The sequence below is a fragment of the Nycticebus coucang genome, chromosome 3 (genome assembly GCF_027406575.1).
Source record: "Nycticebus coucang isolate mNycCou1 chromosome 3, mNycCou1.pri, whole genome shotgun sequence".
Lineage (NCBI taxonomy): Eukaryota > Metazoa > Chordata > Mammalia > Primates > Lorisidae > Nycticebus > Nycticebus coucang.
Genome location: NC_069782.1, coordinates 67,767,019 through 67,786,025, shown reverse-complemented (window position 1 = coordinate 67,786,025; position 19,007 = coordinate 67,767,019). Strand labels below are relative to the sequence as shown.

Sequence of the window (19,007 nt, the reverse complement as noted above, 5' to 3'; positions counted from 1 at the left end):
GAGGTTGCAGTGAACTGTGATGAGGCCACTGCACTCCAGCCTTGGCATGAGAACAAGATCTTGTCTCAAAAGAAAATAATTTTTTTTAAACATCCATACTTATAATTCCAGCCAGCTTTTCCTCATATACTCTATTGGCTATTTTTCTCCTTGCATGCATCTCAATTCTTTAACTGTTCACTGCTTGTCTTCTCCCCATTGGCAGCTGAGCTCCATAAGGACAGGGAATTGTGTCATTTTCAGCACCATTTCTTACTGCCTACCACAGGATAAGTACCCAATGAATGTTTGTTGAATGAATGAGTGACCATGCTGCCTACCAAGCAAGCCCTGAATAAAGCTACTCCGAAGGGCCAGGCCACTCCAGGTCCTCACTCGTCCCTTCAACACCAGCCAGCCACCCTCAACACAGCAGCAATCTCCAGGTGTCCTTAGCACCCCACCCATATTAGAAGTGTTTTGTCTGCCTTCTAGGAGGAAGTGAGGGCTTCCCCAAGGGTTTTCTGGTAAGGCCTTGCTGGCTTTGTTTTCCTCCTTCCCTCAAACTAAATTACTGAGATTACCTGATCTTCCATTCAACAGCCCATGGCAAGGTACAGATACCACTCAGAATTCCCGTCCCCATCCCAGGCTCACCAGGAGCCTCTGAGGCTGCTCTGCTCACAAAAATGCTAATACAACCCCTACCTGGTGTGGATCAGAGGGGCAGGACCGGAGGCTGAGGGAAGAAAGAAGGGGCAGAGGTGGGGAGCTGTGGACAGCAAACCAAGTCACACGGGGCATTGGGCCACTGGGCAGGGGACAGTTTCCTAGTCAGACGGTTGATAGAGAAAAAAACAGAAAGGAGGCCAGGTGCAGTGGTTTCACACCTATAATCCTGGCAATTTGGGAGGCCAAGGCAAGAGGATTCCTTAAGCCCAGGACTTCAAGACCAACCTGGGTAACACAGTGAGACTTCGTTTCTACAATGAAAATTATTTTTTAAATAGTCAGGCATGGCGGTGTCTGCCTGTAATCCCATCCGTCCCGGCAGCTGAGACAGGATTGCTTGAGCCCAGGATTTCAAGGCTGCAGTGAGCTATGATGAATGACAGAGTAACACCTTTAGGTAAGGAGGGAGGGAGGGAAGGAAGGGAGGAAGAAAGATAGAAAAATAAACATTTCTAAATTCACAAAAATAAAGAAAAAACAGGAAGGATATGGATTATAACTGAGGCCCAAACCCCTCCTCACCTTCATACATGCTGCCTAAAATCACCCTGACCCTAACATCAACCTTTGCCCCAGGTCCCCAACTCTGAGTAAAGACAGGCTAGACTGAGTCATTTCAGTCACACCTATAACCCTGGCACTTTGAGAGGCCAAGGTCCTGGGACCTTAAGATAGAATGAGCCACCCACATCCCCACCGAGTCATCCCATATAAATACTAATAGGAAATAACTCATCACAGTAGCCCTGTAGCCCTTTTTCTTTGGCCTTCTCATTAGAGACTGTGACCTGGATGAAAGTAATAACAGTGAACATGTATTGAGCGCCTACTGCATACCAGGCCTTGAGTGTTTTTCATACAACCTTCTAATCCTCCAGCCTCCTTATTGGTTTATTCATTACTCATGTTTACTCCACAAAACAAATTTTCTAAGCATCTACTATGTGTCAGCTCTGTTCTAGTACAGAAATACAAGACAGACAAAATTCCCTGCCCCACGAAGCAGACTCAAGAGGAGAGACTTTCTACTTTAAGCAACAGACATAGAAAAATAGAAATAAATTATATTAAAGTGCAGAAATCAGTAGTAAACAAGAAAAATCAATCAAATGGATCTTAGCTTAGATGGTGCTAAATAGAAAAATAAAGGCAGGAAGGGGTGGACTCCGTGAAGACCTGGGAACAGTATGAGGTAGACATTACTATTCCTGATCCCATTTTACAGATGAATAAACTGAGTCTCTGAGAGCTGAAGTCACTTCCAGAGGTCACAAAGGGAGAGCAAGCTGGCACTATAATTTGTGACCCTGGGTTCCCTTCCAGCTCTGACCTCTGGGTAAGCAGCTGAAGCACAAGGAAAGGGAGGGTGAGGAAAGACACACAAGATAGGACAGGGGCTGCCCAGACAGCTGTGCAGTTTGTGCACTGCACAACTTCTGGAGCTCCATTCACAAAGACCATGATGTGAATGCTACCTCCTTGAGTCTAGAAGAATCCAAGAATCACCTACCTATGTGGTGGCTGGGGACAGGGACAGGGACATGGAGAGGTCACAGGTAACCCTGGAAAGGGCTTTTGTCACTTAATATACCCGTGGCCAGGCACAGTGGTTCACTTTTGTAATCCTAGCACTCTGGGAGGTCAAGGCAGGTACATTCCTTGGCCTTAGGAGTTCAAGACCAGCCTGAGCTAGAGCAAGACCCCATCTCTAAAACTAGCCGGGTGTTGTGGCGGGCACCTGTAGTCCCAGCTACTTGAGAGGCTGAGGTTAGATCATCACTTGAGCCCAAGAGTTTGAGGTTGCTGTGAGCTGTGAAGTCACAGCACTCAACCAAGTGAGATTCTGTTTCAAAAAAAAAAAAGAAAAGAAAACACTGTATAAGTGGTCACTTCTCTGTGTCAGCACATGACCGCTTAGCTCAGCAATTCTCCCAAGATGTCCCCAGGCCAAAATCACTATCACCTGAGAAGTTGTTACAAATGCAGGTTCTGAGGCCCCACCCCAGGCTTCCAAAAACACAGAGTTTCAGGCTGAGTCCAGCTTTTGCCACATCTGGAAACAAGGAGCCACGGGAGGGTTTCAGCAGAGGAATAACATGATCTGATTTCCACTGTGACAGGTGCCCCTTGAGAGCAGGCAAGAGATTGGCTAAGGTGAGGACAGGAAGCAGGATAGGAAGAGATGGAAGTGTCTTGGATAGAGCTGGTGGCTACGGGAGGGGCCTAGGAAAGGACTGTGTCATGAGTGATTTGAATGTTGGAGCCAAAGGAATTTGCCGATGAATCAGATGCCTGGAAGACCAGAGGTGGACAGGTGCAGTCAGACGCCTGCAATCCCAACATTTTGAGAGCCTGAGGCAGGAGAATTGCTTAAGGCCAGAAGTTTGAGACCAGCTTAGGCAGCAGTGAGACCTCATCTCTACAAAAAAATTTTAAAAAAATTAACTGAACATGGTTGTACACACCTGTAGTCCCAGGTACTCAGGAGGCTGAGGCAGGAGGATTGCTTGAGGCCAGGCATTAAAGGTTGCAGTGAGCTGCGACGATGCCACTGCACTCTAGCCTGGGCAACACTGTCTGGAAAATAAATAAATAAATAAATATAAATAAAACCCCACGTCTACATCGGCATAAGTGGAGAGGGATTTCCACTCTCCCCACCTCATTTGTCTCTCTCGTTCACGGCTGTATCCTCAAGGCCTGAAACTGTCATTTATAAAATATATAGGTAAATAATAATAATAATAACCAAGTAGCATTTATCTAATACTATATGCCAACTACTGCTGTATTTCATGTAAATTAATTTTATTTTGGCTGGGCGTAGGGGCTCACACCTTTAATCCTAACACTCTGGGAGCCCCAAGCTGGAAGATCACTTGAGTCTAGGAGTTTGAGACCAGCTTGAGCAAGGGTAAGACTTCATCTCTACAAAAAAGAAAAGAAAATTAGCCAAGCATGGTAGTCCATACCTGTAGTCCCTGCTATTCAGGAGTCTGAGGCATGAGGACTGCTTGAGCCCAGGAGTTTGCTGTGAGCTATGAAGACACACTACTGCACTCTAGCTGGATCAATAAGGTGAGACCTTGTCTCAAAATATGCACATGTATGCATACACCATTTAATCTGTGCAACATTAAAATTGATATCCCCATATTACAGAGAACTGTCAGTACTTTCTCAGGCCATATAACTATTATATAAAAGCATTCTGACCTAGGACTTCCCTTTAACCCATTGTGGGGATAAGTGTGACTTTATTTTTAAATGCTAATATGCCAAGCTGGGTATGGTGGATCACACCTGTAATTCTGGCACACTGAGAGGCTGAGGCAGGTAGATTGCTTGAGCTCAGGAGTCTGAGACCAATCTGAGGAAGAGTAAAACCCTATCAAAAAAGTGGAAAAATTAGCCAGGTATTCAAAAAAATAGAAAAAAAGAAAAACTAGCTGAGCATTGTGGCAAGTACCTGTGAGGTTGAGACCAGAAGATCACTAGAGCCCAAGAGTTTAAGGTTGCTGTGAGCACTCTACCAGAGTGCTCTCTGTCTCAAAAAAAAAAAAAAATATGCTGATATGCCTGACTACCCTCAGTCTGGAAATGCCTCTGAAATGTCTAATGTTTCTGTATATAGAAACACCTACTCTTTGTAAGTTTCAACTTTCCTCCAAAACAGCCCTCAGTGTCGTTGCATATGTAATAGTTGTGACGTGGCCACCTACACGTTCCTTCCAGAGCATGTGTACTTTTTCCCCAAGACATAACTCACATCTAGGGGATTGGGTTGAGATCTACCTGTTTTGCAGCCACCCAAGACTATGCTCAGCCAGTAAGTTCCTCTACATAAATCACTCTATACGGACAAAATGGATTTGTCCGCCTCATTTTTTGGTTTCTTGGCTCCTTGAGCATGGGGGGGAGGGCTTTACATATATGTGCATGCAACCCTTTCGCATAACACCCAGGCAGAACTATCCTTCTTGTTTAGAAGACCTCATGTACTACAAACGCAAAACGAATGCATTAAAGAACACAGGTTGATGAGAAAAGGAAAGTGGCTGTGGGGGGTGGGGAGGAGAACACAAGATACCACTGTCCCTTGGGATCCTGTGAGCAGAGCTGTCATGGAACAACCATAATTCTAAATGCAACAACGTTACTCTGTGTCTGAATCCTGTGACTTCTGGTTGTGGCACTGCCCATGACAGAAGCAGTGAGCACCCTTCGAGCACCACACAGTTTAGGTAGGAGAAAAGATAAATTTTATCATGTGTTAGGCGCCTGGGGCTGACATAACAAAGTATCACAAATTAGATGGCTTTTTTTTTTTAAGAGACAGGGTGTCACCCTGTCACCCAAGCTAGAGTAACCTCAAACTCCTGGGCTCAAGCCATCCTCCCAAGTAGCTGGGTTTACAGACAGACATCAGCCACCGTTCTCAGCTACATCCTTCTTATGTTTTGTAGACATGGAGTCTCACCATATTGCCCAGTCTGATCTGAAACTCCTAACTCAAGCGATCCTCCCACTTTAACCTCCCAAAGCACTGGGATGGCAGGTGTGAGGCAATGCACTGGGCATAAGTGGCTTTAATAAACAAAAAATCATAATCTCATAGCCTGGAGACTGGAACTGCAAAAATAAGATGTTGGCACAGCAATGTCCCCTTGGAAGACTCTGGGGGACATTCCCTCATTGCCCCTTCTGCCTTCTGGTGGTTGCCTGCAATCTCTGGCATTCCTTGATTTATAGATTATAGATGCATCACTCCAATCTGCCTCTGTTGTCATATGACATTATCCCTGTGAGCATATCTTTGTGTCCTAATTTCCCTCTTTTTATAAGGAGACCAGACACTAGACTCATACCCACCATAATCAGTGTGACCACATCTTAACTTAATTATATAAACAAAGACCCTATTTTAAATAAAGTCACATTCATAGGTTCTTGCAATTGGGACTTCTACACATTTTTGGAGACACAATTTATCCCACAACAGCATGTGAAATGAAATTTATTCTTTGCATAACCAAGTAGCACTTCCCAATGCTGCTAATTGGCTTCCCTTTGCAGTCTACTTTAGGATTCCAGAGAGAGTAACAAATTACCACAGCTTTTGTTACAGTTGCACATAGAGGCCAAAGAGCACAGTATCTTACTGACATTAAACAGTATATCACACTCCTGAAGTTGCACAGGGGTAAGCCCTAATGTAACAAATGTGAAATGTAATACCATTTCACTACAATAACAACTAGAAGGATATTAGAATTGCAACTTGTCTTATTTCTACAAAAATATTCAATAGATCTTGTGGGTTAAGACTTCAAAAGCACAGCGGCGCTGTGGCTCAGTGAGCAGGGCGCTGGCCCCATATACCGAGGGTGGCAGGTTCAAACCCAGCCCCGGCAAAACTGCAACAAAAAAATAGCCAGGCGTTGTGGCGGGCACCTGTAGTCCCAGCTGCTCTGGAGGCTGAGGCAAGAGAATCGCTGAAGCCCAGGAGTTGGAGGTTGCTGTGAGCTGTGTGACGCCATGGCACTCTACCTAGGGCGATAAAGTGAAACTCTATCTCTACAAAAAAAAAAAAAAAAAAAAAAGACTTCAAAAGCACAGGCAACAAAAATAAACAGATAAATGGAACTATATCAAACTATAACCTTTGCACAACAAACGAAAACAATTAACAGAGTGAGGAGACAACCTGTAGAATTGGAGAAAATGTTTGCAAATTATTCATCTGACCAGGGACTAATCTGCAGAATTTACAAGGAACTCAAACAACTCAAAAGAAAAATAAAATCTCATTAATAAGTGGGCAAGGATATGAATAGACATTACTCAAAAGAAAACATACCAAAGGCCAACATGAAACAATGCTTAACATCACCAATCACAGAAATGCAAGTCAAAAATGACAATAAGATATCACCTTATCCTGGTTAGAAGGTCTGTCATAAAAAAAGACAAAAAATAACAAATACTGACAAGGATTCAGAGAAAAGGGAGCTTTTACACACTGTTAGTAGGAATGTAAACTAGTATAGCCAGTATGGAAAACAATATGGAAGTTTCTCAAAAAGCTAAAAATAGAGCTACTATATAAATATTAGTAGATATTTATCCAAAAGAAAAGAAATTAATATATCAAAGAGATACCTGCACCCCCATAATTATCACAGCATTATTCATAATAGCCAAGATATGGAATCAACCTAAGTGCCCATCATTTGATGGATGGATAAAGAAAATGTGGATAATATTCAGCCATAAAAAAAAGAATGAAATCCTATATCAACATCATACTATGAAGGTTTGGGAAAAAATAGTTTTTCATGTCGTGTGGAACCAGACAAAAACTCATATGGCCAAGGTAATTCTTAGTAATAAAAACAAAGCCAGAGGCATCACCCTACCAGAGTTTAGGCTATATTACAAGTCCACAGTGACAAAATAGCAAGGTATTGGCACAAAACAAGAGATACAGACAGTTGGAACCAAGTAGAAAACCAAGAGATGAAACCAGTCCCTTATAGCCATCTGATCTTTGATAACAAAAGTATACACTGGGGGAAAGAATAGCAATTCAATAAATGGTGCTGAGAGAACTGGATAGCCACATGTAACAGACTGAAACTCAACCCACACCTGTCACCACCAACAAAAATTGACTCAAGATGAAAAAAAAAGAAAACAGATTTAAATCTAAGGCAGGAAACAATTAAAATCCTAGAAGAAAGTGTGGGGGAAACTCTTAAAGATTTTATGAAGAAGACTTCTGTGGCAATTGCAACAACAACAGAAATTAACAAATGAGACTTAAACTGAAAAGTTTCTGCACAACTAAGAATACAATAATCAAAGCAAATAGACAATCTTTAGAATGGGAAAAGATATTTGCATGTTACAAATCTGGCAAAGGTTTGATAACTAGGATCTATAGAGAACTCAAATTGGTCAACAAAAAGAGTTAACAATCCCATCTATCACTGGGCAAGAGACATGAATAAAGCCTTCTCTGAGGAAGACAGATGAATAGCTAACAAACATGAAAAAATGCTCATCATCCCTAATCATCAGAGAAATGCAAATCAAAACCCTGAGATAGCACCCCCAGTAAGATTAGCCCACATCACAAAATCCCAACGTGCAGATGCTAGCATGGATGTGGAGAGAGGGGAACTTTTTTCTTTTTTTTCTTTTTTTTTTTTTTTTGAGACAAAGTCTCATTTTGTCGCCCTCAGTAGAGTGCTATGACCTCATAGCTCACAGCAATCTCAAACTCTTGGGCTCAAGCGATTCTCTTGCCTCAGCTTCTCTGGTAGCTGGGATTACAGGTGCCCACCACAACACCCGGCTATTTTTAGAGATGAGGTCTCGCGCTGGCTCAGGCTGGTCTCAAACTCGTGAGCTCAGGCAATCTACCTGCCTTGGTCTCCCAGAGCACTAGGAAAGAGGGGAACACTTTTACACTGTTGGTGAAACTGCAAACTAATACAGCCTATATTAGTTTGCAGCCTCTCTGGAAGGAAGTATGGAGAATCCTCAAAGAACTCAAATTAGATCTCCCGTTTGACGCCTACAATCCCACTACTAGGCATCTACCAAGAAGAAAAAAATCATTTTATCATAAGGCCATATGCACTAGATTGTTTATCACAGCTCAATTTATAATCACCAAGATGTGGAAACAAATGGATTAACAAATTGTGGTATATGCATACCATGGAATACTATTCAACCATAAAAAGATGGTGACTTCACATCATTTGTATTAAGCTGGATGAAGTTGAAACACATTCTTCTCAGTAAAGTATCACAAGAATGGGAAAGCAAATATCCAGTGTTCTCAATACTAATATGAAGCCAGTAGATGATCTAATTCATGCCCAAAAAGGGAAAAAACTCATTTCAATTCAAGTTGGGGAGAGAGGGAATGAGGGCGGGGGAAGAGAGGTGGGGGGCTTTGGGGTGTTCCCCCTCAATGGGCACAATGTAGGGGTGTATGGCACAGTTTTTAGGTGCAGGACATACCTACAAGAGGTATGTGATTCAAATATCCTGATTTGGTTGTTTGTACCCTCATATTAACCTAAAATTTAAAAGAAAAGAATGAAATCCTGTCATTTGCAGAAGTATGAACGAGCCTGGAGGAGATTATATTAAGTGAAATAAGTTGGCCATAGGAAGATAAATACCACCTGTTCTCACTCATATGTGGAAGCTTAAAAGAAATAAATTTACAGAAGTACATAGTTTCTAGTGATTGTAAGAGGCTGGGAAGGATAGGAGGGAGGGAAGAATATGGAGGGGTTGGTTAACAGATACAAAATTACAGCTAGATGGGAACAATAAGCTCCAGGGTTCTGTGGCATATGGTCAATATGGTTAACAACAATTTAGTGTATAGTTTCACAAAACTAGAAGAGGAGATTTTGAATGTCCCATAAGACAAAGAAATGATAAATATTTGAGGTGATGAATATGCTAACTTGATTTAATCATTACACATTATATACATGTATGGAAAATCACTATGTCCCTTAAATATGTACAATTACCACACGTCAACTAAAAATAAAAGGGAAAACTTCATCAAAATCCAGCATGTTCCCAAGGCTAGATTACCATGCTCTTAAAGAGGAGTGGAGCCAGGCATGATGGCTTACACCTGTAACACAGCTACTTGGACGTCTGAGGCACAAGGATTGCTTGAGCCCAGGAGTTCCAGGCTATGATTGAGCTATGATTGTGCCACTGCATTCCAGCCCAGGTGACAAAGTGAGACCCATCCCTAAAAGAATTTTTTTTAATGAATGGAAATGCCTTTATACCCACAGCCATCCAAACTAATGTCACTTACTCTTTTTTTTCTTTCTCATGGCCCCTGCATATCACAATTTTTTAATCTAGTCTTATTGCATTATTTGTTACATAATGTTTTCCTGTCCTATTAGACTGCAGGTGTACAATGCAGGAACCATATCCGCCTATTGACCACTAGACCCAGTAATGCTAGATGTCTAATAAATGCTTTGCCAGATGAAAAAAATGTACGTGTGCATGTATAATATATTCAATAGGATTTATTTATATGTACAGCTTTAACTAATGTTATGTATAAATAATTTGAATTTATTTATTTAAATTAAATTCAATCAAAATATTTAAATAATTTCATTAAAAATTATGACACTCACTATATAATTGGTATTCTGTGGTTTTATTAAGGGAAAGTCAAATGTTTTCAAAGAAAACAATTGTTTGAAAAATAATTTCATTTGTGCTCTATACTTGGGCCACCAGGAACACCCCAGACCTGACGACTAAACAACGTTCCACATGATTCTGGGGAAAGTTCCCTCTGGGGTTCGACTGTATTCCGCGAGGGGGCGCCGCACCTGTACTGCCTCTTTCTTACCGCCAGGTGGAATAAGACGGACCAGAGCAACTCTCTGGAATCGTTCATCTCTATGATCCCTGAAGTGTCCTGAGCGACCCGGAAGCCGTGGCTGGCGAAGGGGGCAGTGCTTCCGGGTAGGAGCGAGGTGACCCTAGGCTGCTGCGGGGGCCTGCGGTGACAGCAGCCATGGGGGCCCACCTGGCTCGTCGCTACCTGGGCGATTCTTCTGTGGAGCCCGACCCCCTGCGGATGCCCACCTTCCCTCCCGACTACGGCTTCCCAGACCGCAAGGAGCGTGGTGAGGCCCAGTGCGCAGGCGCGGCCGGCGGGAGCGGGGCGCGGGTGCCGGGAACTCAGGGTCCTCAGGGCTGTGCTCGAACCTTACGACTTGTGTCTGTGATCAGCTCCGGCTGCGGTGCCACCCGGAGGAGTCAGAGAGCGCGCGTGGCCCTGCCTAAGTGTGGAGGCATCCCCAGCCAAGGGCACAGCTTGTGTATAACCTCCGGGTGAAAGAGGCGCCTAGGAAAACAGCGGAGAGGAATGAGACGCTCAGAGTGGGACTTTGTCCTGGGGGCAATGGGAGCCACAGACGGTTTATCACGGAAGGGACATGTTAGTTGTATCCCTGTCCAGATGTGACTGCTATTTTGAAGTATGCACAAGAAAACTCAGGGAGGCTTGTAACGTGCAGACTGTTCTGCACGATGCTTTTGTTTTTAATGTTGTAATGTCACAGGTGTATTGATCACCAGCGCTGGGCAGGCCTCAATTTGGGCACGGGGGATGCAGCAGGGAACCAGTGGGTGGTGGTGGAGGCGGGGAATGCAAGCATTATCTTTAGGGAACTCATAGCCCACTGGGGGATATAATGGAATGAGGCAGGTCTTGGGAATAACACGTAGTAGGTAACAAGTCAGGCTTCCAGGAGGCGGTGGCTGGAAGCAAAGACCCCAAGGAGGGTGAGTAGGAGTTGACCGTTGGAAGAAGATAGAACCAGTGCTTAGAAGCAGAGGGAGGCAAGTACACAATGAGATTTGCTTTGTCAAAAGGTCCTGCTGTCTGCTGGGTGGGCAACAACTTTGAGACAGAAGACCACTGGTGGGAGTGAAGACAGGTTGGATTTGAGAAAATGTTAAAAGTGGTATAAACATTCCAATGCCCCATCTCCAGGTAGCCCTTCAGCCTTAGCTGAACCTACAACCCATTTTGCCCACCTCCTTGCTACTGCCTCAGCACCCTGCTTTGCAAACGCCAGCAACCCCCTCTCTTCTCTTTTGCTTACCCTGATTAAACCCACTTCTTCCCTCTCCTTAGCACCTTTTTCTATGCACCTTCCCCAAACTATATGGCTGTTAGTCCTCAGCTCTCAGCTAACCTTCAGAAGCAAGCAGCACAATTGATCAAGTCCAGTTGATCACTGCCATTGCCTGGAAGCCTCTCCTCCCCTGGCTCCCAGGATGACACTTCACTGGGGACTGCTTCACTGATACTTCTTCACCTCCCCTTTGGAGTACCCCAGGGCTCAGGCCTTCTATTTTCTGTCCACCACCCCCTGGCTTCAGGTACCTTTTGCACACAGTGCTCAGTTTTATCTCCTGCTAGGCCTTGGCCCTTAACTCAGGACTCCTGGATCCTACTACTTGCTCAGCATCTCCACACAGTGTCAACTGTCACAGTCACTGGGTCCAAAACAGAGCTCCTGAATGTCTCTGAAAAAGCCTGCCCCTCCCTCCGTCTTCCCTGTTCCAGTAACTGGGGGCTCCATCCTTGCTTGGGCTCAAAACCCCCAGGGCATCCTGATGTCTAATCTCACACTTCTTTGCATTTGTTCTGCTACCTGGAGTGTCTTCCCCCAGGTATCTGTGTAACTCATTCCCTCACCACCTCATGCTCCCTCTCCCTGTCTGCTCTCTCACATCACTTTTTTTCCCTCTTTTTTTTTTTTTTAATTGACAGAGTCTCACTCTGTTGCTCTGGGTAGAGTACTATGATGTCATAACTCACAGCAACCTTAGACTCCTAGGCTTGAGCAATCCTCTTGCCTCACTCTCCCCAGTAGCTAGGACTACAGGCACCCACCACCATGCCTGGCTAGTTTTTCTATTTTTAGTTGAGATGGGGGTCTTGCCTTTACTCAGGCTTGTCTCGAACTTCAGAGCTCAAGCAATCTACCTTCCTCAAGCACACCTGCCAGAGTGCTAGGATTACAGGTGTAAGCCACTGCACCCAGCCTTCTCCCTAATTCTTAATCATTACCAGATATTCTGCGAGACAAACTTTGCTTGTTCTGTACTTCCCTTCAACTACAGGGATGCTTGTGTGTTGTGTTCACTGCTGTATCCCCACAACTTAGCACACAGTAAGTGCTCCAGAATCCTTGAGTTTGATTTTAAGTTGTGTGACTATAAGATACAAAAGAAGGTGGGGTCTAGCATTGCTGACTGAAGCACCAGGTGCAGGTGGCATCACATTGACATGAGAACCAGCAGGGGGCTGTGTGTGGATGCCCAGGCCTAGGGCTCAGGCACCATATAGGATAGAGGGACCATGTTGGGCTCTTCAACACAAGGAGTGCTGATCAAGCAAAGGGCTCTCAGGTGCCAGTGCTTGGGCAGCTGCACAGATGGGAGGAGCCACAGGAAGAAAAAGGAGGATGCAAGTGAAAGGCTGAGGAAGCCTGTTGTGAGAGGAAGTCTAGGGTGGCTAGGCAGTGGTGGGATGAGGCAGAACCAAAAGTGAAGGGATACAGGGGCAGGAGAGGAGCTAGGCCCAAGTGAGACCAGAGTCGTGGCCAAGAAAGATGTCATGGTAAGGAGGGTTGGGGAGGCTGGATAAGGTGGCCCCTAATGGGGTATACAAATAGAAGAGCAGAGTGCTGAGGCAGATGATGAGGCAGGAGCACAGGATTGCTGGGCACGCCAGGGCTAGGCTGGTTGTGGCTGATTCCTAATGGCCCAGGTGCACCTCCTCCTGAAGTTGACTTTGTCAACCCCTGTGGGTCAGGGGTTCTGGGACCCACAGCTAGTCTGGCTATCTTTGGTGGCATGTGCCTAAGTACTTTACAGGTGTATTAACTTAGTTCATGCTTAGGTAACTCATGTTACCTGACAGTCCATTCTGTGGTGCAGGGAACTGAGCACAGAGAGCCAATACCAGGAGATTTTGTTCCTGAGCTTGGGCTCTGCAGAGTGGCACAGGCAGAGTGGCCATGGAGACAGGGTTATTTGGGGCAATAGGGACAAAGCCATCCTTCTTCTGTCTGGGCTTCAGTGTTCAGGTTGCCTTTGTGCAAATTAGAAAAAGAGGCCCCTGCAAGATACTGTTAATGGCCGTAATCCACTGCCATCTGCCACCCAGTTATCCAGGAGGGACACCTGTGCAATGTGGCTGATGCTGCATGCATCTGCCCTGTGAGGAGCCCCCCTGGCAGTTAAGATGCTCACAAGCCTTCCTGGCTGAACCCCGGCCACTCCTCCCACAGAGATGGTGGCCACACAGCAGGAGATGAGTGATGCACAGCTGACGCTCCAGCAGCGGGACTACTGTGCCCACTACCTCATCCGGCTGCTCAAGTGCAAGCGTGACAGCTTCCCCAACTTCCTGGCCTGCAAGCACGAGCAGCACGACTGGGACTACTGTGAACACCTTGAGTGAGCCCCAGGCCCATCCCAAGCCCTTGACACACCCCTGGCCCTGGATCTCAGGAGGATGTGGCCCCAGAGGCCAAGAACAGCAAACTGTTTCTAGTCAGGCCCTACCTTAGTCCCACAAAGGACTCTCCAGAGCCTACAGAGCCTAGTGGGTGGGACAGAGAAAGAAATGAATGGGGCAGGGGCCTAAAAACACCTAGACAGCTGACCCAGGGCTCACTGGTATCCACCAAGGAAGCAAAGGGTGGAGTCAAAGCAGCCAGAACCTGCTTGGGCACCCCTAGACATGAACCATAGACACATAGGCCTTCCCACGTAGAGACCTCCCTCATTGTGCTCTGGGATACCCACTCCAATCCCATCCACTCCCCAGGGCTATCCATGTCCCAGCCAGAGAGCCTGGTAACTCTTCTCATGCTCTGCTTGTAGCTATGTGAAGCGCATGAAGGAGTTTGAACGGGAACGGCGGCTGCTCCAGCGGAAGAAGCGACGGGAGCAGAGGGAGGCAGAGGCTGCCAAAGGCAAGGGGACTGGAGAGGTGGCTCCTGAGGTGGCTCTATAGGAAGTCTGTGCCCCACCCTGTGGACCAGTCAAAGAAATAAAAGCCTCCAAGCCCTTCAGCCTGAGCCCACCTCTTACTGTGCTATGGAGAGGGTGGGAGGTACATCATGGTGGTGCCCAAGCCCACAAAAGAAACACACAGGACCTGAGTCTAACAGGGACAGGCAGGTTTATTCAAGGTGTTGGAGAGCTGTGGTCCGCACTACTCCCCCAGAATGACACTGAGGTAAGGGGATGACAGCCTGGCTTGGCTGAGCTGCTCAGAGCAGGAAAGGAATGATGGGCATGCGCAGGGGTGGGTAGTCACGGAACTCCTTCAGGTAGCTGCGATGTTTGCCCTTGGCCCAGATGGTCATCTGGGTGAAGCCCACAAGGGAGAAAAGAGCCACTGTGGGGAAGAACGGGGGTATCAGAGAAGGGCTGCCTGGCCCAGATATGAACAGGGCAGTGGTCAGGAAAGGGCAGCAGACTCACCTGGGAGACACTGTGTCATGATGGCAAAGCCAATCCAGGACCCCACCTACAAGGCAGAGGAGATGGGAGGGTGAAGGTGGACAGAGCTGGGCAAGGTTGGCACTTCTGTACAGTCTAGCACTCAACCCTGCACATATGGATGCCCAGGACTCAGCCAGCCACCTCCCCCGAGTCCCTGCTTTCCAAGTGGGGGTCAGGAAACCTCAAGTGAAGACAGTGGCATGTTATGGAAACCCAGTGTTACACAGCCCCCAAGCCCCAGAGCCAGAAAAGCCATGGCTTCTCCAAGTGCAGGCTAAAAAAAACAGCTGCCAGACCAGGAGCCCTTTCCTGGGGCTGGCCCCTCCACATAGAACCCTAGGGTCCAGAAGGAACAAAGGCAGGGCAGCCCCTTACCTCATAGGTGTAGTTGGGGCAGGATACCAGCACGAAGAGCCACGTGAAGGGATTCTTGGTGGGGTATGGAATCTTCCGGGTCTTGGACCCTGGAAGGCAGGACAACACAAGCAAGTCAGACCCCCTCAGCCCCCATTAGCCTGCGTCTACCCTGACCCCAAACCCACAGGCGGCCACTCACCAGCAGGCCGCAGGTCCCTCAGGGCCATGTGGATGGAGAAGTTGCCAAGCTGGCAGATCTGTCAGGGGAGCAGGATCAGCCTAGAGCTACCAGCTGACCCCTTTGTGTACCCCACCCCCGAACACTACCCCCAGCCTCCTTACCACAAAGATGGCCAGTGCCAGTTTAACCTGCTGGGTTCCATAGGCTGAAGAGGAAGCAGGGACGTGAGACCGATGCTGGGAGGGTCTATGGTAGGGGTAGGGATAGGGGACAGGGCTGGGGCAGGCGGTCTGAGGCCACTTACTGGGGGGCGTGTACAGTGGGTGATTGATGTAATAAGCCATCCATGCTGCGAAGCCCCAGTAGTAGGTACAGTTCTGAAAGGGAGCCAGGCAGGGATGGGAGGAGGGGCAACACTGCGAGGGAGGGGCTGGGATGGTGGGCGGGGCTAGGACAGGAATCTGCAGGGGAGGGGCCAGGATGACAGGCCGGGCTCTCACTTTGAAGATGTTGCGCAGAGGCATGGTGCCATGGGAGAAGCGGTGCACAAAGAGCGTCTCCAGTAGGCGCTTGATGTAGTGGAATGAGTGGCAGATGCAGGCAAGGCTAGGGAGGAGGAACGGACTCAGCTGGAGCTGGTCCAGTGGGCCTTCCCCCCTTTCATCCACAGATTGCCCTGTTCCCGCCTGGCCCCACTCACTGCACCACCGTGTGCCGACTGGATGTAAAATCGTATTTATGGCCGTAGATGAAGGGCACCCGGAAGTAGAAGAGCAGGTAGATAAAAAGGGGCCCCGCATACTCTGTCAGGAAGACCTGAAGGTACAAGGGAGCAAGGTGAATCATCCCACTGTGGCTGATGGGAAAAGGGTCCGTGGGGTCAGGACTCACCGTGACCCAGCTGATCTGGGCCCCCAGATCCCGGAAATAGAGTGTGGCTGTGGTGCCCACAGGCAGCTTCTGCAGAACATCCTCATCCTTCAGAGACTTGCCCTCTGCAGAGAGGCAGGCCAGGACTCAGGGGCTGCCTGGGCTTTCTCCTACTGCCACCCAGGAGCCCAGGGGTGGGCCAAGTAGACAAATGTACTCACTGGGGTCCAGGCGGAGGGACTGGCGGGCAGGGTACCACTGTGGATCTGGAGGAACAACAGGGCAATCACAGCCTACAGCTTAGCAGGCAGGGCTCAGCCTGCCCACTGCCCACCCCACTGTGCCAGCTTCTCAGGGTTCCAGGATTCTGGAACCCCACAGTTTCTCCCACCCTGGGCAAGGCCTCTTAGGCCTGTGTGGTTCCAGAACACCAGCTGGAAGAGCGGGGGCAGAAGCAAGATCTTGTCCTTCTGAATGCCCAGCGTGGGCATTATTGCTGAGGGATGAGGGACACGGGACACGTGGGGCCGCCTGCCCCAGCCAAGCCAGAGAAGCCTGGGCCACACAGGGGGCATCTCTGCAGGCCCTTGAGGGGAGAAGCACACAGGATGGAGTCTCTCCCAGAGGGGTTACAGGGAGCAGTGTAGCGGGCCCTAGACTCACGGGACTTGGTGAAGAGGTTCTTGATCTCCGCAATGGTGGCGTGGGGCTCCACCTGGGAAGCACAGGCCAGAGGGACATCAGCCCTGAGGGAGCCCAAGCCCAGGATTGGGGGTGTGGCAGGAAGAGGATGGATTGGGAGTCAAGGCTGCTACTATGGGAAGAGGGGTTAGGGGCCAACACCCACCTCCATGCTCATGGCAGGAGCATCAAGGGCCCCGTCAGTGTGGGGACAACTGTGGGCCTGGGGGTTCCAGTTTTACTAGACAGCCAGGCTTAATTAAGCTCAGGAAGCTAGGCCTGCTTCCCTGCCCCTCCTCTTTACTTTCTACCCCCAACTCCCCCAGAGTGAAGGCCTCTGTCCTCCCCAAGGATGGCCCAAGCCCCTGCCCCTAGGCCTGGCCCCAGCAGGGGCAGGTCCCAGTGCTCCACCTCCCTAGGCCCCAAAACCCCTGCAGGGTCCAGTGAGACTGCCCTGCCTCCTCCCCAGCTGGAAGCCAGCTCCTGGCCACATCCAGCGCCATGGCTATCCACTCTACCCTAAGTGGGCACACTACCCCTCATATGCCCTCTGAAGGGCAGGGGGGTGGGGCACCAGGATAGAATCAGGGGTATGACGGGTCCAGCTGGACAGCTCCAGGGCTAGACAGAGCAGGGTCCCTGACCCAGTGCCCTTGGCCCAATACAGCCAATGAGATGGTCCTACCTTGTCTAGGAAACACAGCTTTTCCCTCGTCTTTGCATCCAGAATCTCCACCTCGAAGAAGAGAACAGCTTTTTTAGGTTTCTTGGCTGCCTTGGGGGGCATGAGCCGGGGCAGCCCATTGAGACCAAAGCCAGGAGCAAAGCCAGGACCAAGGCCAGGGCTGAGGCTGGGCCTGAGGCCGGGGCTGGTCTCCCGGGCCACTATGCTCAAGTTCATGTCCATGCTGCCTGCCTCTGGCCCTGTGGCTCCACTCTGCCCACAGTGGCCAGCAGCCTCAGCTCCCAAACGTCAGCCCCCACCACCAACCTCCCCACGCGAAGCTGCTTTGGGCCGGGCAGGCGCGATCAAATTCTGCCGCGGTGCTGGAAAGGAGCCCAGGCCTGCCCTGGTGCTGCCGACTTCTCTGCCAAATGTAACCTGAGTGGCACCAGAGCCACAGCCCAGCTAAATATAAAACCATCCCAGACTGAGCACCCCCAAGGAGCCATGCCACAGATCGCCTCTGGAACAGCCTTAGAGCAACACCCCAGGAGCTGGGTTGCTGAAAGAGGCTTTTGAGTACACATAGCCTCTCAAAAACACTAGGAGCAGGGAAATTCCCCAGGGACAGCCTGGGACAGCCAGTGGCCAGAGGAGGGTGAGAGGCCAGGAAGCAGCTCAGGCCGCAGCACCCAGCTTAAACCTAGGGAGTTTACAGGGCTTGGAGAAATCATAGCTATTTTGAGAATCTGCCAGATAGATCATCCATTTCCCCTTCTGAGCTGCAAGAGACACTGGATTACTTTCCTTGTGCATTTGTGTTCCTGGGGAGGTGACAGATTCCACAGTTATTGGAGCAGAGACTCCCTCTAAATGTGGACCAGAGAACAATAAAGTGCCTCCAGCTGGACTGATGAGGCCTCCCCAACATCCCTCTCCACCATTTCTCACCTTGTGGCCACACACACAGCAGTCCTCCCATCCAGTCAGCCCAGCAGCTCACCCTCATCCAGGCCCTGGGCTCCACAAAGCCCAGAACACGTGGCTTGGGCCTGCCTGCATCTCCTGGGCCCCCATGAGCGAGGCCTGTGCCAGCCCCTGCGGAGGAGCCTGGCCCAGCTCTCCCAGAGCCCCCAAGTGGACAATCAATCAATGAATGGCAATGCAGAGGGGAGAGAGGGCGCCTCAGGAAATCTGACCCACCATCCAAGCAGGTGAGGAAAGGCTGCTGGGGTAAGGCTCAGCACAATCCTATCAGACAAGAGCCATAGCAAGCAAGGTGGTTCTGAGGTCAAGTCTGCCACTGGCCAACAATGACAGTGGACCCATCCCACCCACAGAAACCCCAGCTGGCCCTGAGTCACAGGCAGCCTGAGGAAAAGGAGTGAGGCATGCTGCTCAGAGACAAACCCTAGGCCAGCTGGGGTTTGT

The 19,007-nt window shown here is 48.7% G+C and overlaps 2 protein-coding genes across 3 annotated transcripts in view; one reads left to right on the top strand and one right to left on the bottom strand.

The window, feature by feature from the left end:
• The first annotated feature begins 10,226 nt into the window (after positions 1-10,226).
• On the top strand, positions 10,227-14,387 carry NDUFB7 (NADH:ubiquinone oxidoreductase subunit B7). The gene is made up of 3 exons (XM_053584758.1): positions 10,227-10,415; positions 13,599-13,767; positions 14,197-14,387. The coding sequence occupies exons 1-3, from the start codon at positions 10,304-10,306 to the stop codon at positions 14,327-14,329; spliced, it is 414 nt and encodes a 137-aa protein (XP_053440733.1). The 5' UTR covers positions 10,227-10,303; the 3' UTR covers positions 14,330-14,387.
• A 95-nt stretch (positions 14,388-14,482) lies between these two features.
• The window catches only part of TECR (trans-2,3-enoyl-CoA reductase), a 28,688-nt gene continuing 24,163 nt past the window's right edge, over positions 14,483-19,007 (bottom strand). The window contains exons 2-13 of one of the 2 annotated variants that reach the window (XM_053584755.1): positions 17,598-17,648; positions 16,895-16,946; positions 16,453-16,497; positions 16,253-16,356; positions 16,062-16,177; positions 15,862-15,967; positions 15,666-15,738; positions 15,523-15,566; positions 15,380-15,437; positions 15,199-15,287; positions 14,803-14,848; positions 14,483-14,716 (exon numbers count right to left, since the gene is read on the bottom strand). In XM_053584755.1, the coding sequence (XP_053440730.1) occupies positions 14,589-14,716; positions 14,803-14,848; positions 15,199-15,287; positions 15,380-15,437; positions 15,523-15,566; positions 15,666-15,738; positions 15,862-15,967; positions 16,062-16,177; positions 16,253-16,356; positions 16,453-16,497; positions 16,895-16,946; positions 17,598-17,648 (912 nt within the window). In that variant the 3' untranslated portion in view covers positions 14,483-14,588. Of the gene's footprint in view, positions 14,717-14,802; positions 14,849-15,198; positions 15,288-15,379; positions 15,438-15,522; positions 15,567-15,665; positions 15,739-15,861; positions 15,968-16,061; positions 16,178-16,252; positions 16,357-16,452; positions 16,498-16,894; positions 16,947-17,597; positions 17,897-19,007 lie in introns of those variants that run through there. The other variant, XM_053584754.1, reaches the window with a different exon arrangement.